Source organism: Lonchura striata, chromosome 4, assembly GCF_050655825.1.
Source record: "Lonchura striata isolate lonStrDom1 chromosome 4, ASM5065582v1, whole genome shotgun sequence".
Lineage (NCBI taxonomy): Eukaryota > Metazoa > Chordata > Aves > Passeriformes > Estrildidae > Lonchura > Lonchura striata.
This window is the reverse complement of record NC_140706.1, coordinates 5455804-5472857: the sequence shown is the minus strand read 5'-3', so window position 1 is coordinate 5472857 and position 17054 is coordinate 5455804. Positions and strand designations below refer to the sequence as shown.

The window sequence follows — 17054 nt, the reverse complement described above, 5'->3', positions numbered from 1 at the left end:
GATTCCTCAGCTTTTGAAATCCCTAAATCTCAGCCTGCCAGAGTGTGTGAAGAGCAGCTCTGTATTCTTCCCTTGTTTTGGCATCCTTTCCCCAACCAGGCACTGCTGGATGTTGTAGAAGATGTTTTTTCTTCTCAGTTGATCCTTAAATGCAGCTTTGCTGAGCTCTGTGGGTATTGTGCCATCCAAGGGGTGCAGAGTAGAGCACAATTCAGGGGGAAATCTGACAAAACCCACAGGACAAGAAGTGACAGGTTAGGAAAACAACCCTGTTCAGACAGATAAAATGTCACTCTGTGTGCAGGTGACACTTTCACATTATCAGCAGATGACTGCAGCCTAAGACATTTGGCAATCTTTAATCATAGGTCAGAGAGCAGAATGTGCATGCAGAGTTTTTGGGAAATAATGCAAATCTGAACTGTCTGAACACCAAAGGTCTTTGTATGACAAATAGAGTTTTATGCTGAAGTGATCACATTTCGCTCGGGGAAATTGCCAACACATTTCTTATTTAAGTAAAATCGACAGTGTATTTTCATCTAATTTCCTGATTCAAAACCATACATTTTTGAAAGATCCGAGACCGTATTCATTACCGTCCTTCCACTTAAACAATTTTTGGCAGGTTGTTCTCTTAGTTTTAAATAAGCCAGAATTAGCTACAGATATGTAGAGCTCTGTGCTCCTATTCTTGAAGCAAAATCTGTGAAACTAATTGAGTGAAACTCTTTAATGAGACAAACCTCATTAAGATGGTAATTCTCCCCTGCACACTGTATCCCCTTACTCTTTCTGAATATTTAGCTAGCGTTACCAAAGCTTTAGAGAAATGTTCTGTAAAGCTTATTTGTCAGAGTACAAAATGAGAATAAAATCTGACAACAATTCATACGTTCAGCTAATGACAAAACTGGTCATGAATCAAATATATAGATTAAGTTTGAGGGGCTTTGATATTCCCTGTGATGGATGGTAGAGACAGGGGCCAGAGCTGCCAGATACAGCACAGCACCTATGGGAGACTCCTGGTCTGATCACCAGATAAAATGTGGTGGGGAATTTTGGTGCCCTGTGTTTAGGAACCTTTAAAAAGGCACACATGGAAATTAAGTTAATGTGTACAGGATGATTTTCCCAGAGTCTAGAAGGAAAAAAAAATCTCCAAATAATCCAGTCAGTATTTGGGTAGGTGCAGTATCCAAAGGCTTCCTCAAAAAATTCCTAGGCAGAATTTTTACTGAACAAAACTGGAAGAAACCATGGCTAAAGTACCTCAACACAAAAAACTCTTTTAGAAAATTCCTAGGCTCTTGTTCAAGTGAGTCACTGAAGTTTTCTCCAGTGGAAAGACCTAGCACACAGCAAAATTAGCTTCAATTATGTGTGTACCTCCTGGAAGGCTGAAATGGAGACCAGTCCCTCCCAAACATCCTAAAAGTTCCCAGGGCATGTGAGCTAAGTGAAAGAATGAGGTTCAAAGCCTGAATCCATTTCAAGTGCTGGAATGTTCCTTCTTTTCAGCTCATAAAGAAGACACAGGGACTATCACCTTCTCTTTTGAGTGTTTCCCACTGGCATCTCAGCAGTCTGTGTGCCAGCAGCTGTGACGTTCCTCTGTCTCTCCCCATCTCTCCCATCGCTGCCTCCTCTCCAGAGCCCCTCATCTGTAGGGCACAGGCTTGTTGTACATTCTTTGCCCCACCTTGGACCTGCCCTGCTCCGTTGGAAACATCTCTGTGTCCCTTTTCTCTGAGCATTAACCTTGTTTTCCCTCATGTGTGGAGGAAAATACAGCAGGAAAAGTGTCGGAGTCCAGGACACCCCTCTGGCTGCCCTGTCTGTCTCTAGACCCTGGCAGGGACTCAGAGACCCTGGCATGAAGCCAAAAAACATCTGTGGCTTTGATTTTAGCCTGTGGAAAAAGCTGTGAATTTTGTATGAGGAGTTACAAGCCACTAGGGTTTGAGTAGTGTGATATTTGGATTAACACAGGGTAGAAAAGTAGAATTTTGGTGTGGGAGGGGACTTGGGAAACTGTCCCCCCGAATTACCCTGGGAGGTGACAGGTGTGTAGTTCCCTGCCTCCCCTGTTATCAATCAGTATGTCTGTCATCCCTTGGTGCTAGAAAATTCTTTGTTCTTTATACCTCCATTGGTTCCTTCCCTGAAGCCGCTCTTTCCCCTTACCCTCATTGGTTATAACCCTGCCACTCGACCCTGACTCTGCCCCCGAAGCCTTCCCTCACTGAACGCTTCATGCCTGGACCCTCCCTCTCTTGTCCCCGTTATAATCCCGATTCCGCCCCCTGTTCGAGGCTCTCAGAGCGAGCTCCCTCCCGGAGTGGTTGTTTTCCCTTCGCTCCCTGAATTGCTGTTCCTCAATAAACCGTCCTGGAATAAAGCCGCCTGTGAGCCGTCCCGCCTTCATAGAGGAAGATTTCATTACGCTATCCGGCTTCCGAGGACTCGGCTCTCTGACAAGCAGAGTGGTCAGAGACCCAGAAGCCTCAACTGGCGCCCGAACAGACTGGCCCCTCTCAGGAATCAGCCGCAGAGCGTCTCCTCGGCTGCATCGGCTCTGTGATCCGGCTGCCCGAGGACGAAAAGCGCCGTTCGCCGCCAGTTCCACGAGCGGCTGCTCTTCGTTGAAGAAGATCGCCTACCTCGCGGGCTGCAGACACCTCGTCCTGGTTCGACTTCGAGTTTGGGAGCAGACTCCGAACGGGACGAGACCTGCAGCGCTTCCTCTCCCCCTCAGAGGCTTTTTCGTTTTGACAGCGGTCTTTTTGTGGTGAGTTCCTGGTGCCCTGTCTGGCACCTGACCCTGTCTCTTTTCCTTTTCGTTTCTCTCTTTGTCTCTTTGGGGATTTCCCTTTTTTCTGCAGTGAGAATGGGCAACCGCTTGTCTCCTGCCCGGCGGGATTTTTACCTCCACGTTAAATCCTCCCTTGTTTTGGGTAACATTTCTTTTAAAAAGAGGGACCTTAAGGCTTTTGTTAATCTTATTTTCGATAACTTCCCTGACACCTCCAGGGATGATTTTTCTTCTCTTATTTTCTGGGGAAATATTGGGAAACTGTTATACGCATTACAAGTAAAGGGGAATTTTTCTGTGGGGCATTTTTTTCCACTTTTTCATTCTATTTACACTTTATTTAAACAAAAGGGTGAGAGTTGGGTCCCCAGTTCTCCTAACCCTCATTCCGCCCCCCCCACTCCTAACTCGGTTTCCCCTAAGGGTGGGTCGGGCAGCAGATCCTGCCATAACCAGGCACAGGGCTGCTGCCGTCTCCCTGCTGCTCCCCGCCCCACTCTGTCCTCTCCTCGTCCTGGGACTGGCCATCCCAGTGCGACTCTTTCCTCTCCCCAAAGCCCTCAAACCCCTGTACCCAGTTTAAAACCATGTTATTCGATTCCTGATCTCTGTCACCACACCTCACAAAATGGCGCCGGCCACATGGCCGAGCAGCCCGCCACCGAGGGACAAAATGGCGCCTCCTCTCCACCTCCTCACTCCCTCCGGGCCCCTGCCAGTCCCCCTCAGGCTCCACCTCCGTCGAGTGCCGCCCCTGCGTCGGGTCCCGCCCCTACCACCGCGTCGATTGTTACGTCGTCGGGACCCGCCCCTCCAGCCCCCATGGCCACACCCCTGGGTGGGCCCCCGGCGGGAGGGACCGGCCTGCAGGAAGGCCACGCCCCGGTGGGAGGGAACCCCCTGCCGGAAGGCCACACCCCGGTGGGTGAGCCTGGCCACGCCTCCCCTCAGGCCTCTTCTGGTTCCCACGCCACCGGAACCGGAAGTCGGCCTGGCCGGAAGCAGGCCATCTTGGCCTGCCGGGCTTCATGCCACCGAAGCCCACCGGCCAAGGGGAAGGTCCGAGCCCTTGCTCGTCCTGCCTCATCCTCCGATGAGGATGGGGACAGCGACAGCCCCCGGCCCACACCTAGGCCGGGAGGTGGGTGGGCCCGGATCAGGGCAGAGGCAATTAAGGATGGGGATTTGGAATTCGCAAGAGATCTGGGGCCATTCGCAGCACCTGTGGTGAGGACCAGGGGGCAGCGGCCACACTGGGAGCAACTCCCATATGTGGAGATTAAAGAACTGAGGAAGGCTGCCAAAGACTATGGTCGAGACTCTCCTTTCTTTAAGAATGTATTGGACCTCACTTTCTCGGGCCATACATTGGTCCAGCATGACGTTAAATATATTGCCAAGTCCCTGCTCACTCCCACCGAGCTTTTATTGTGGGACATTCAATGGAGAAAGCTCCTCAAGCCTCTTCTGAAAAAACACAATTTAGCAGAGGCAATTGGAGAGGGAGAGGAAGCCATAGAAGCCCTGGCAGGGGAGGGGGAGTTCAGCCAGCCAGAGGACCAAATACTGTTACCCACGGAGGTCCTAGATGACATCAAGGAGGCTGGCCGAGCGGCACTGTTAAAAATCCCCGATGGGAAAACCCCGCTCCAGAACTTTTCAGCTATTACCCAGGGCCCAGAGGAATCTTTCATAAAATTCGTGGACCGGCTGAGGGAGGCCATCGACCGGCAGATAGACCATCCTGCAGCGAGGGAAGAGCTCCTGAGAAAGATGGCCATGACCAACGCGACAGCCGAGACAAAGAAGATATTAAGGACTTTACCTCAGGACCCCGAACCCACCATCGCACAGATGGTGGAGGCCTGCACGAAAGCCGCCTCCACCGAGACCACTGTCGCCCTTGCAGTAAGTAAGGGGATTGGGGAGGCGATGTTGACAATGAACACCATCCGGTGCTTCGGGTGTGGCCAGATGGGCCACATACAAGCCAACTGCCCATACTGGCCCCCGGAGCAACCACACTACTCGTACACACCCTCCCCAAGACCAATACCCAGGAACCCGATGCCCTACCATCAGCAGGCGGGAAACGGGTCGCGGAGCGCGGGGAGGGGCCGCGCAAGGACAACAAGTGGCCCCTCACAGCGCCCAGGCCTCCCCACCATCCGGGAGGACCGGTGGCCCAGCGGACAGTTCCGGAGGGTTGGCGGAGCCACGACGACGGGCTCCGCCTCTTCCGTAGAATCCGCAACCTAGATTCAGACACTCACCGGGTCCTCAAAAGCTCCATCACTGTGACTCTCCAGGATGAGGACCTGGTGAGAGTTCCCGCTGGGTTCCTGGAACCCCCTTACCGTAATTGTGAGGTAACAGTGTTAATACTCGGAGATTGCAGGCTCACACCAGACCGCGTTACCGTCGTCCCTGAAGTGGTGTGTTTTCAGCCGGGGTCCGAGGTCACCGTCTCAGTCGTCTGCCATCAACCACCTTGCACCATCACCAAGGGGCTCCCCTTCGCTGCCATGTACCTCCTCGACGTGACCGACCTCACCGATCCACCAGCACAGGACTATTTCACTGGACATGACTCCGGGGAAGACAATTTTGTCTTCCTCACACAAAATGTTTGCAAATCCAGACCAATGATTGAGACTGTTTTATCGCTTCAGGGAAAGTCCATCAAACTGGACCTGATGGCAGACACCGGGGCAGACGTCACCATCATACCCCGGTCAAAGTGGCCCCGCGACTGGGAGTTGGTGCCCCCTTGTGGCACAATCTCCGGAGTGGGAGGAGCTGTCAACTCCATGCGCAGCAAACACCTGGTAAGTGTGGAGGGCCCTGAGGGACAGATTGCCACCATTCGGCCTTTTGTTGTTTCATCTAACATCATGTTATTAGGCAGGGACGTTTTGTCCCAATGGGGTGCCCGCCTCGATATCCCTAGCCCTGCATGGGATTTTTAGTATGGGCCACTGCGGAGCGCACCTCCCCACCGCTGAATTGGAAGACCGATGTTCCAGTGTGGGTGGACCAGTGGCCCCTTGTGGAGGAGAAATTAAAAGCGCTCCATGAATTAGTAGAGGAGCAGGTCCGCCTGGGGCATTTAATACCCTCCACCAGCCCCTGGAACACTCCTGTCTTTGTTATTAAAAAACCTGGCAAAAACAAATGGCGCCTGCTCCAAGACCTGCGCAGGGTCAATGAGGTAATCGAGGACATGGGCCCCCTGCAGCCTGGCCTTCCCTCACCCTCCATGCTTCCCCGGGATTGGCAGCTCGCAGTCATTGACATCAAGGACTGTTTTTTCAACATCCCATTGTATCCCGGAGATGCCCCCAGATTCGCGTTCTCCGTTCCTTCCATCAATAGGGCGGAGCCTTATAAGAGGTACCAATGGGCCACTTTGCCCCAGGGAATGAAAAATTCTCCGGTGCTCTGCCAAACTTTTGTGGCCCAAGTGCTTTCGCCGATCAGGAAGCTGTTCCCTGAAGCGATCATCCTGCATTATATGGATGATGTCTTGATCTGCGCTGAAACACAAGCTTATCTGCAGATCACACTTTCCAAGACTGTTAAGGCCATTAAAGCTGCAGGGTTTGAAATTGCTGAAGAAAAGATCCAGCTGTCAGCGCCATGGAAGTATTTGGGCTTTCACATTACGGGAAGGACTGTCGCGCCCCAATCTGTCACCGTCAAAGACGACCCACGGACCCTGCGGGATCTCCAGCAGATCTGCGGTACCATCACGTGGATCCGACCTCTCCTGGGACTCACCACGGAGGAGCTGGCGCCGCTCTTCAACCTGCTACGAGGAGATGGCGACCTAGCTTCCCCTCGCGAGCTAACACCTGCCGCCAAAGGAGCCCTGGAGAGAGTCGCTGAGGCCATACGATCCCGTCAGGCCCACCGTGTGGATCGGCTCCTTCCCGTCACCCTTGCCATACTGGGTAAGTGCCCAAACTTCCATGGTCTGCTTTTTCAATGGGACGCTGGGCGGAAGGACCCACTCCTTATCATTGAGTGGCTGTTTCTCCCGCACCAGCCAGCGAAAACTATTTCAGCTCCTGCAGAGTTAATGGCTAGAATAATAATAAAGGCCAGACAACGCCTCCGGACCCTCGCAGGGTGTGACCCGGCGTGCATTTACCTACCTCTTAATTTGGAACAATTGGAATCCCTGCTTCAGACAAACGAAAGTTTGCAAATTGCTTTAGACAGTTACCCTGGACAGATTTCCATTCATTACCCTAAACATAAAATATTCAAAGACACGTTATATTTGGCCCCAAAGTCATTCAAAAATAAAACACCTATTAAAGGTGCTCTCACGGTGTTCACCGATGGGTCGGGAAAATCCCACAAATCGGTGATCACTTGGAAGGACCCGGAGAGTCAGAAGTGGGAGTCTGACATCCAACTGGTTGAGGGTTCCCCCCAGATCGCAGAACTTGCTGCGGTCGTGAGAGCATTCAAAAAATTTCAGCAACCTTTCAATCTGGTAACAGATTCGGCTTATGTTGCCGGGGTAGCAGAACGGGCAGAACACGCCCTGCTCAAAGAAGTTCAAAACAAACAGTTATTCGATTTGCTCACGGAATTAATCTGGCTGATCTCCCACCGAGAGCAACTCTATTATATTATGCACGTCCGGGCTCACACAGACCTGCCAGGAGCTATTGCAGAGGGGAACCGGATGGCCGACCTCCTTGCAATGACATCTCATTACTCTGCACCTGCACTTTCATTAACCTTACCAGACATCTTTGCACAGGCAAGGCTCAGCCATGCGTTTTTCCATCAAAATGCACCTGCCCTTGCCCGACAATTTAAAATATCAAAAGAACAAGCCAAAGCCATACTAGCCACATGCCCAAACTGTCAGTCCTTCGCCCTTCCACCGCTGCCAACGGGGATAAACCCCCGAGGGTTGGCAGCATTGGAGCTGTGGCAAACAGACATCACTCACTATAATCCTTTTGGCCGCCTGAAATACCTGCATGTGTCCATAGACACATTTTCTGGGGCCGTGTTCGCGTCACTCCACACTGGTGAGAAAACAAAAGATATCATCAAACATCTATTCATGGCATTTGCCACATTAGGAGTCCCAAAAGCCATCAAAACGGACAATGGGCCTGGATTCACCTCGACAAGATTCGCACCATTTCTACAACAATGGGGAATTGCCCATTCCACCGGCATTCCCCATAACCCCACAGGACAGGCAATAGTGGAACGCTCCCACAAAGAGTTAAAAAGGCTGCTAGAACAACAACACGATTCGGCTCTGGCCATGACACCAGTTGAAAGATTATGCAAGGCACTTTATGTTCTTAATTTCTTAAATTGTTCTGACCGAGAGCCGAATCCCCCTGCACTCAGACACTTTTGCAATAACACCAGAGCAGTTTTGAAAGAGCGTCCGCCAGTCCTCATCAGAGACCCAGAATCAAAAATCATCTCAGGGCCGTACCCTCTGATAACGTGGGGGAGAGGGTACGCTTGTGTTTCCACAGCCCAGGGTCCCAAATGGATTCCTGGAAAATACGTCAAACCGTACCTGGAGAGCACTACCACGGACCCCCCAGCGAAGAGCAACCCAGCGACCCCATCACAATCACCACCAGATAATGCAGTGGCGTGGCGACGGAGAAAAAAGAAGAGGACCGGAAGACCACCCAACATCGTCTCCCGGGTCCTCATCACAAGGACATACCTACCTCTGCAAGACTTAACAACTTCCGCCACCCCATCCCCTCCTGTGCCGTTCCCTCTACCCTCATACCTAACCCGTCATCCCTTTACCCCTCCGTCCTGAAATTTATTTTTATTTTAACCCAAAAGGGGGAGCTGGGGGAGGGGAGGGAACCAAATGTATGTTGGTAATATTGTTTTGTTTAATTTTAGTACTAGGATGGCTGCCAGAACATCATTCACCCAAAAGAAACAACAGAAGATGTCCCACTGCGCCCAGCTGGTTGCAGCCACGCTTTCCATCCTCCTGTGGCTGCATGTAGCAGATGGCTGGGTGGTACCACAGCCGAAAGAAAACGTCTGGATCACGCTGGCAAAGTCCTTGCAGCAGGATAACCTATGTCTGGCCATGGGCAACGTGGACAATCCCCTGTCCACTTGCCTGGTAGGGGTCCCCTTGGTAGCTGATGATTGGCCGGTATCCAATTCCGACCTGCTCCGAACCACGGGTAGGAGGCCTAACCCGGTCGATACTTGGGATGAGTGGACCAAAATTTTGCCCAACAGCAAAGAGGAACCCCAAGAATTAGACTTACTGGGGTCCTCCACAGCTAGATATTGTGTCAAATTCTATTATAGGAGGCCAAGTCAAAATTGGCACGAAATTGACTTGGCCAAAGACACATACCGGAAAGATGTAACACCTATCAGTAAAAAATATAACAGCCAAACCTGGTGCAATTATACTAGCCAGGTGATTTCAGTTTCATCCACTCATCCCAAGACATTGCCCAGGGGGATGTTTCTTATCTGTGGGGACAGAGTATGGTCGGGAATTCCATCTCGGCTCCAGGGAGGCCCATGCAGCCTTGGCAAGCTTGCTACCCTCACTCCAAACAGAACTCAAATTCTAGATTGGAAAAAAGAGAGACAATTGGCACGCACCAAAAGATCATATGCTCAATTCGACGAAAATTGTGACTCCGAAATTTACGATTGGGGAAAAACAAAGAGGGTCGCTGTATCCATCTTTTTACCATGGTATGCAGCAGCTAAGGCCCTCGGTGAGCTTTCTCACCTGGAGTGTTGGATAAGTAAGCATGCCAACGCCTCGTCTGCCGCCCTCTCCGATCTTCTGGCAGACCAGCAAACCACCAGGCAAGCCACATTACAAAACAGAGCGGCTATTGATTTCCTGCTGCTCGCCCATGGCCACAGCTGCGAGGACTTCGAAGGATTGTGTTGCTTCAATTTAACATCACGGAGCACTTCCATCCAAGCCAACATCCAGCGGATCCGGACCGAAGTACAGGACATCAAAACGGAAACTTCGGCTGTGGACCCCGTCCACAAACTATTGATGCAGTGGGGCATTCCCGGGTGGGCAGCCTCCATTTTAAAAGGACTCTTTTGGATTTTCATAATTATCCTTCTGATTTCAGTTGCCTTAACCATCTTCAAAAAGACGCTTACCAAGACTTTGGCAAATATTTATTTAATTAACAAGAACGGGGGAGATGTGGGAGGGGACTTGGGAAACTGTCCCCCCGAATTACCCTGGGAGGTGACAGGTGTGTAGTTCCCTGCCTCCCCTGTTATCAATCAGTATGTCTGTCATCCCTTGGTGCTAGAAAATTCTTTGTTCTTTATACCTCCATTGGTTCCTTCCCTGAAGCCGCTCTTTCCCCTTACCCTCATTGGTTATAACCCTGCCACTCGACCCTGACTCTGCCCCCGAAGCCTTCCCTCACTGAACGCTTCATGCCTGGACCCTCCCTCTCTTGTCCCCGTTATAATCCCGATTCCGCCCCCTGTTCGAGGCTCTCAGAGCGAGCTCCCTCCCGGAGTGGTTGTTTTCCCTTCGCTCCCTGAATTGCTGTTCCTCAATAAACCGTCCTGGAATAAAGCCGCCTGTGAGCCGTCCCGCCTTCATAGAGGAAGATTTCATTACGCTATCCGGCTTCCGAGGACTCGGCTCTCTGACAAGCAGAGTGGTCAGAGACCCAGAAGCCTCATTTTGGGATTTTTAGAATGGGGTTCAAGGGGACAAGATGGAGGGATTTGGGCATGTCCTGACCTTCTTCTCCTTCTTCTTGTCCTCTGTCTTGCTGTGATGGTGACACTTTTCTATTGATTTAAGGTGGAGATTCACTGTCTAACATAGATGATAGGAAGAAATTGTAGAAATTGAAGAAATTGTAAACATACACAGGCACTTTTTAGTATGTAAGGTGGGAGCCACCCAGGGCTCGAGGGCAGGATGTTATGGCCTCCTTGCTAGCTAGGGCTTGGCAGGTCAGAGAATGTTTAGATAAGGAAAAATAAACAACCTTGAAAGCACAATGGGAAGCATTCCAGGCTCCTTTGGCTGCGTCCACAAGGGAAGAAAAGACTCTTTAGGATCTCTTGGGGCCACCCTGACCACAGAACCCCAAGAAAAATCTGCAGAAAAGAGGCTAAAAGGGCTTTGCAGGCTGCAGGAGACACCCCCTGCCCCCTGTTGGGTGCAAGGCACGGTCTAGGGGCTGGCACAGCTGGTGTCTGACCTCCCTGGAGCTTCCTGAAGTCCTCTCTGCAGGGAGCTTGGGCACAAGGCAGCTGCTGTGTATTTTCAGGACTTTTTGTTTCCAGTCCTTGCCTGCAGTGGCTGTGCTGAGCTGCACATCTTGGGGGTACCACGGCAAGGGGAGACACTGTGGGAGGGTGGATTGCACAAGCCCAGCCCCTGCTGTAACCCACTCAGTGAAGTGGCTTTTCTATTCTGTTCTTGCATTCAGACTGTCTCAATGAGACACAGCCTCCCTCTATTTCCAAATGACCAATATATTTCGAAACATAGAGTTATTAAAGTTGAAAAGGCCTCCAAAATCATAAAGTCCAGCCTTCAGCTGAGTATGACCCTACCCACTAAACCACATCACAAAGTGCCACATTTGCTTGTTTTTTGAACAATGCCAGGGATGATGACTCCACCACTTTGCCAGGCAGCCTGTTCCAATAACTTCACTTTCAGTGAACAATTTTTTCTTAATATCCAGCCTGAACCTCCCTATTTGTCTGAATTTAGTATCACCTTCATGCCCTTCTCCAGTGCTCCCTCCCCTCTCCTCACTTCAACGAGCAACATTTAAAAACCATTAAAATTTAAAAAACAAGCAGATGAGCAGACAAATAGAACACCACCATTTGAAAAGCCCGGCTCTATCCTTTCCACAAATACCACCACCATTGTATGTTATCAGACACAGCCTCCCTGACACCTGAATTCATCTCAGAAACAGCCAGGAGAAGCAGCAGAGTGAGCGAGGAGGGGGCTGGAGCCCATCAGGCGGTGATGATGACCTGGCTGGCAGATCCTGTCACCCTCAGCCAGCAGCTTCTCATCCTGCCCAGGCAGAGCTGGGCCGTGGCAGGGCTGTAACTCAGCTCAGGAAGGCAAGGCAGATGAATGAGCACAGCAGTGGAAATGTGTCAGCACAGCACCTCAGCCAGCAGCTTCTGAATCAAGCAGGTGTTTGGCTCCTGTGCTGGAGCACGTCCAGCTGGGCTCATTCTGAGAGCGTGGTTGGAGTCTGTGTGTTAATTTGGTTCATCCTTGAGGAGCCAGTGCCTCCTTTGAGACAGGAGATTAATGGTTGCCCAGGGAGAAATGAGAAGATGGAAAAATCATCTCCTGTGGTTACTTGTTATTGCTGGATTTAAATAGTTCAAACCCACTGTCCAACACTTTTGAAAAGGATATTAGGAAGGAATTGTGGATGCCCCATCTCTGGCAGTGTTCAAGGCAGGGCTGAATGGGGGTTGTAGCAATCAGTTTAGTGGGAGGTGTCCCTGCCTGTGGCTGGGGCTCAGAACAAGATGATTTTTAGGGTCCCTTCCACCCCAAACCATGGTTTGAGTTCCATGATTCTATGATGAACAATGTTAGGGGTGCTTCCAGGACCAGGACCTGAATATCCAGCAGCTGCAAAGCACTAAATCAAATTGTCTCACTGACGTCACTGTGCAAACCCACGATTTACAGCCTCCTGTAGCAGAATGCCAGCCACATAATTCCTGCTGCTGGATGCTCTGCTGAGTGCTTTTGTATTTACAAGAATGCACAGGGAGCTGCAGAACGAGACATGGTTTATTGCTCTGTGTGTGTGCTGTTGTGCACACCAAGGGAATTGGTTTAGTGGGCAATAAGCTGTTAAAAGACTGAGACACTGGTAGCTAATACCCAGAGAACCCAACTGCTGGGGGCTGTAATGTGAACAGTGGGTCTCATCAGCATTAATGGCTTACCCTCTATGCTGCTCTCACAGTGAGAGGAAAACCTAAGTGTCTGATGAAAAAAATCCCTACATTTTGCTAAATATAATGCAATGGAATTGATGCCTTGAGAGTCTACCTAGAACAGAGGCTGGACAGTTAAAGGGATAAAGGAGGTATTTATTTAAAAGGCCTTTAAAGGATACAACTTGGGCAGTACAAGAGCCCAGCTGTGTTTCTGCCCAAGATGGACTCTGGGTCACAAGTTTTCACACTTTTATAAGCTTTGGTCCATTTACATATTTGGGTTAATTGCCCAATTACAGCTCCAGGTTATGAAGTCTCATCCTCCCAGTTTACTCTCCACAATTCCCTGTTTTTTGTAGCTTTTGGGACTGAAGGTGCCATGGGTCCTTGGTTCTCATCTGGGAAAGGATTATTTTGTCTGACTACACTTTGAGGAGAACTTGCTAACACTTTATATGAAGTTCAGAGTTATGTGCTAATGCAGTACAGAATCTGGAAAATATGAAAGCTAAAACTTAAGGCATCAGAATTGTGCCTGAGCTCATCACAATTACTTTTTGCGACCTCTTTTCCATGATTATTGCAGGTCACGCTCATCAATGGATTTGTCAAAACTGTTCATACGCCTCTGGAAATGAAATGGGGCATTATCCAATTCAGTTGTGGAAGCAAAAAAAATTAGGAGCCTTTTGGGTTCTTGTCCAGACTAGTTAAGTTCATAATAAATAGGTGGGACTCCTGCAGCTGTCCGAAGTGCAAGTCCTGCCTGCTTAGTTCCTTCTAATAGTTATTAAATATTCAATTTAGGTGCTGGAGGCCAATTGTCTTCTGTGTTTGATCTGTCTTGGGTGACAGGGATGTCAGTGCAGTAAAGATTTTGCATTTCCATAAATATGGCACTTGTCAGATCTCATCAGCCTTCTGCAAGGCCGTGTGAAAGCTCAGCTCGCTGCTGTGGTTTGGAGCACTTGTCAAGGAGTAATCAAGTTTATGGCTTTGAGACTCCATTCAAATGTGCACAGTTTGAAGGGGTCCTTATAGAAATGAAATTTTGGTCCTGCTCCTCTTTAGGGAGCTCACACCCTTCAAGGGATTTAGAGTCAATATTCTACTTTGTCAGGACAGGTGAACACTAAAATTCGTGCATTCGTGTCTGGTTTATTTTCCAATTGAAAAATTTTCAGGATTTTTCTGAATATTTCACATCTCAAGGGTAATTGTTCATGATTCAGATTGACCATTGCTGCTTAATCATTTATGAAATGTCATCAAATAAAAATTAAATTAGACAATAAGGATATGTTAGACAGTGAGTAGATTCAGTTTCAAGAACATAGAGAAAGATCACATAGGATGTGTACTTCCCCCGAGTAATTATTATTCACTAAAAATATATATATCTATGTGGGGAGTATAGATATAATTTAAATGTATAAATATTAATATATCATTATTTATATATACTATTTAAACATTAATGTAAGAATCTGCATATATATATATAGACAGATATTAATTAGATATTTTTCCTCAATTTATTTGATTAATTACATATTTCACTCTTGTTTGAGGTTCCTTGTGGCTTACTTCAGCCTTAATAAAAAAAATCTATGAGCCCTATAAGTGTCATTTATACCACAGAAATCAGTTCAGGGAAAAAGATGATGCTGGGATCAGTGAGGAAGAGAATGGAAGATGAGGGGATATTTGAAGAAATAGTTTAAAGAAAGACAGGAATGTTATTTATTGGGTCACTCTTGGACTTTGGAAGCAACATGAAAGATTTTATAAAACATAGATAAGGAAAAAAAGCAGTAAAGAGTGGAAATAGAGGAGGATTAAGAGAGCAAAAGGGAGGGGGAGCAGAGGAGTGAAAGGAAAAAGATAGGTAGTAAAAAGCTTAATTGGAGTCTTACAGATGAGAATAAAGAGCAAGGATGGGATGGATATGCAACTCCTCTCCTTTCAGAAAAAGCTGACAAGCGTAATAGACTGCTTTTGGAGAAAAGACATCATCAGTGAAGTTCACTGCTTATGGATAAATTAAGGAAAATAGTCCAGGAAGGTTCAAAAGCACTTAAATGGGAATAAGAAGTTTAAGAAATCCTCCCAGTTAAATTAGTGACGGATAGTATTTTTAATTTTTTGTTTAATATTAGACCCCTCTTTAACATAATGTTGAGTTTGGATTGATTTTTTTTTTCTTTCCTCACAGAAGTACTCAGGTTTTCCTTGAAAATCTGAAATCTAATGTTCTCCAAATTCTTTCTCCATCAATTTTTGAACATTATTATCTTCATTTGGGGTTATTTCAGTAATTTTTATTAAACAGTTCCTGAAGGAAAAGAATGGAACACCACTAACTTCAGAGAATGAAGTACAGACTAATCTTTGTTTTTTTAGCATTATGCAAGGCTTTACCCTCCTTGTTGAACAGAGGACAGGGATTAGAGTCAACCTCCCACAGATTTGGCTGAGAAAGGATTTTTTTGCTTGTGTGAAATTTTCCCTCTGTTTTTTTCCCCTAAAACTGAAATAATTTGTTATATTTCAAAAGATTTTTCCCCTAAGAAAAAAATAAAACTGTAGGTCAAAGAAAGACCATCTAAATGTTCTAAATGATCAAACTCAACACTTTAGTCATACAGGAAGAAACCTGGTTCCACCTCCTGCCATGGGCAGGGACACTTTCCACTGTCCCAGGTTGCTCCAAGCCCTGTCCAACTCATCCTTGGACACTTCCAGGGATCCAGGGGCAGCCACAGCTTCTCTGGGCACCCTGTGCCAGGGTCTTCCCACCCTCACAGGAAAGAATTTATTTCTAATATCCAATTTAAAATTACTTCCTTTCAGTTTAGAGCCATGGCCCATTGTTATGGATCAAATCTCACAGCTTTGTACAGAAATTTGGACCTCTAAATCCACAAAGAGCTGTTCCTTCTCAGTGGGGTCTTGTTCCATGACAGGGGGTTTTCAGAAAAGCAAAAATTTTAGTCCCCAGACTTCTGAACCCAGCAGTGCAAATATGGAGCTCTTTCTTCTGCTCTGCACAAATTAAAAGTGACACAGAAATGCCAAGCACAGGAATCACCTGTGTTTGGGCAAGTGATGCTGATGCAGAATTTCCTTTCCTTTCTGCTTCTCTGCAGGTCTGGCACCAAGCCAGCTGCATCACCTGGGAGAATCCTCACCCAGGCTTTGCTGGGATTCTGTTGTGCTGGCTTCAGCTCCCTGCACTGCATTTATGACTCAGAATGTGATTCTCACCCACTTCAGTGCTGTGTCCTCTCCTGAGAGAGATATGAACACGTTAGACCAATTTATCCACACAGAAAACTAACCACAGTGGGTGTAAAGAAGCTGGTGATATCCAAAAGAAATCATGCAGTGTATTTTAATTTAAAAACTTGAATGATACTCTAAATACATGTCTAATATTTTGTCTAGAAAAGAAAAAAAAACAGTGTAAAACTTTGGAAATTTCTCAGTAGAAAACATGCTAGCTTTGTGCTTCTGATTATTTTTTATTATATCTGTTACAGAGCAGAGCCTGAAGATATTGGAAGAAGTTGGAAGACATTTTAAAATTTGCTGCCTCTTTAATAATTATTTATAGTTTTGTTATTATTGATAATAGTAGTGTTTTCATGCCACCTAAGCGTTCAAAGGTAATACCTAGAAAAGCCTGTTTGTAATTTTACCAAATAATGAGTTGCAGGTCAAACAATCCTAATTAATAATGATGATAGATGGCCCTGGAACTGCTCTAGAACATTAAAAGGAGCAACTCAAACACCAGTTATATCATCAGGAATTCTTGTAAGATCTGCACCACTCTGATCACAACTGTGTCAGTTTTCTCATCACTGTCAAAACCAGAGCAAAGTAAAAATGCATATGAAGTTTTAACTAAAAATCTGAGTACTATCAAAAGGATTTCTACAGGTCGAGGCTTATCAAGCATTTTAAGATTTGGGTCAAAGCCACACTAAACAACAAAAAAAGAACAATAAAAAAAAACCTCCCAAAAAACAGCAACAACAAAAAACCCAAAAAATCCCAAGCAAGCAAACAAAAATATTAATTTTATTAAAAAGAAACTTCTAAATTCAGGGAGACAATGTAAAACTGAAGCATTTTAATGTAGAGAGCTCAGACTAAATCTTGATGCTGCCATGTCCTGATTTTTCTCCTCCTTTAATTCATCAGCCCATTTCTATAAGATCTTTGCTGAAGTATGTAGCAAACAACACCA

The 17054-nt window shown here is 47.3% G+C and overlaps 1 protein-coding gene across 1 annotated transcript; it reads left to right on the top strand.

The window, feature by feature from the left end:
• Window positions 1-2021: 2021 nt before the first annotated feature.
• LOC144246085 (uncharacterized) lies at window positions 2022-10450 on the top strand. Its single transcript, XM_085577482.1, has 2 exons — window positions 2022-2794; window positions 8732-10450. Exon 2 carries the CDS (start codon window positions 8739-8741, stop codon window positions 10095-10097), a length of 1359 nt encoding a protein of 452 aa, XP_085433608.1. The 5' UTR covers window positions 2022-2794; window positions 8732-8738; the 3' UTR covers window positions 10098-10450.
• The last annotated feature ends 6604 nt before the right edge of the window (window positions 10451-17054 follow it).

Bases quoted from the DNA above. Each gene is read 5' to 3' on its own strand.
- LOC144246085 (XM_085577482.1), top strand. From the start codon at position 8,739: ATGGCTGCCAGAACATCATTCACCCAAAAGAAACAACAGAAGATGTCC.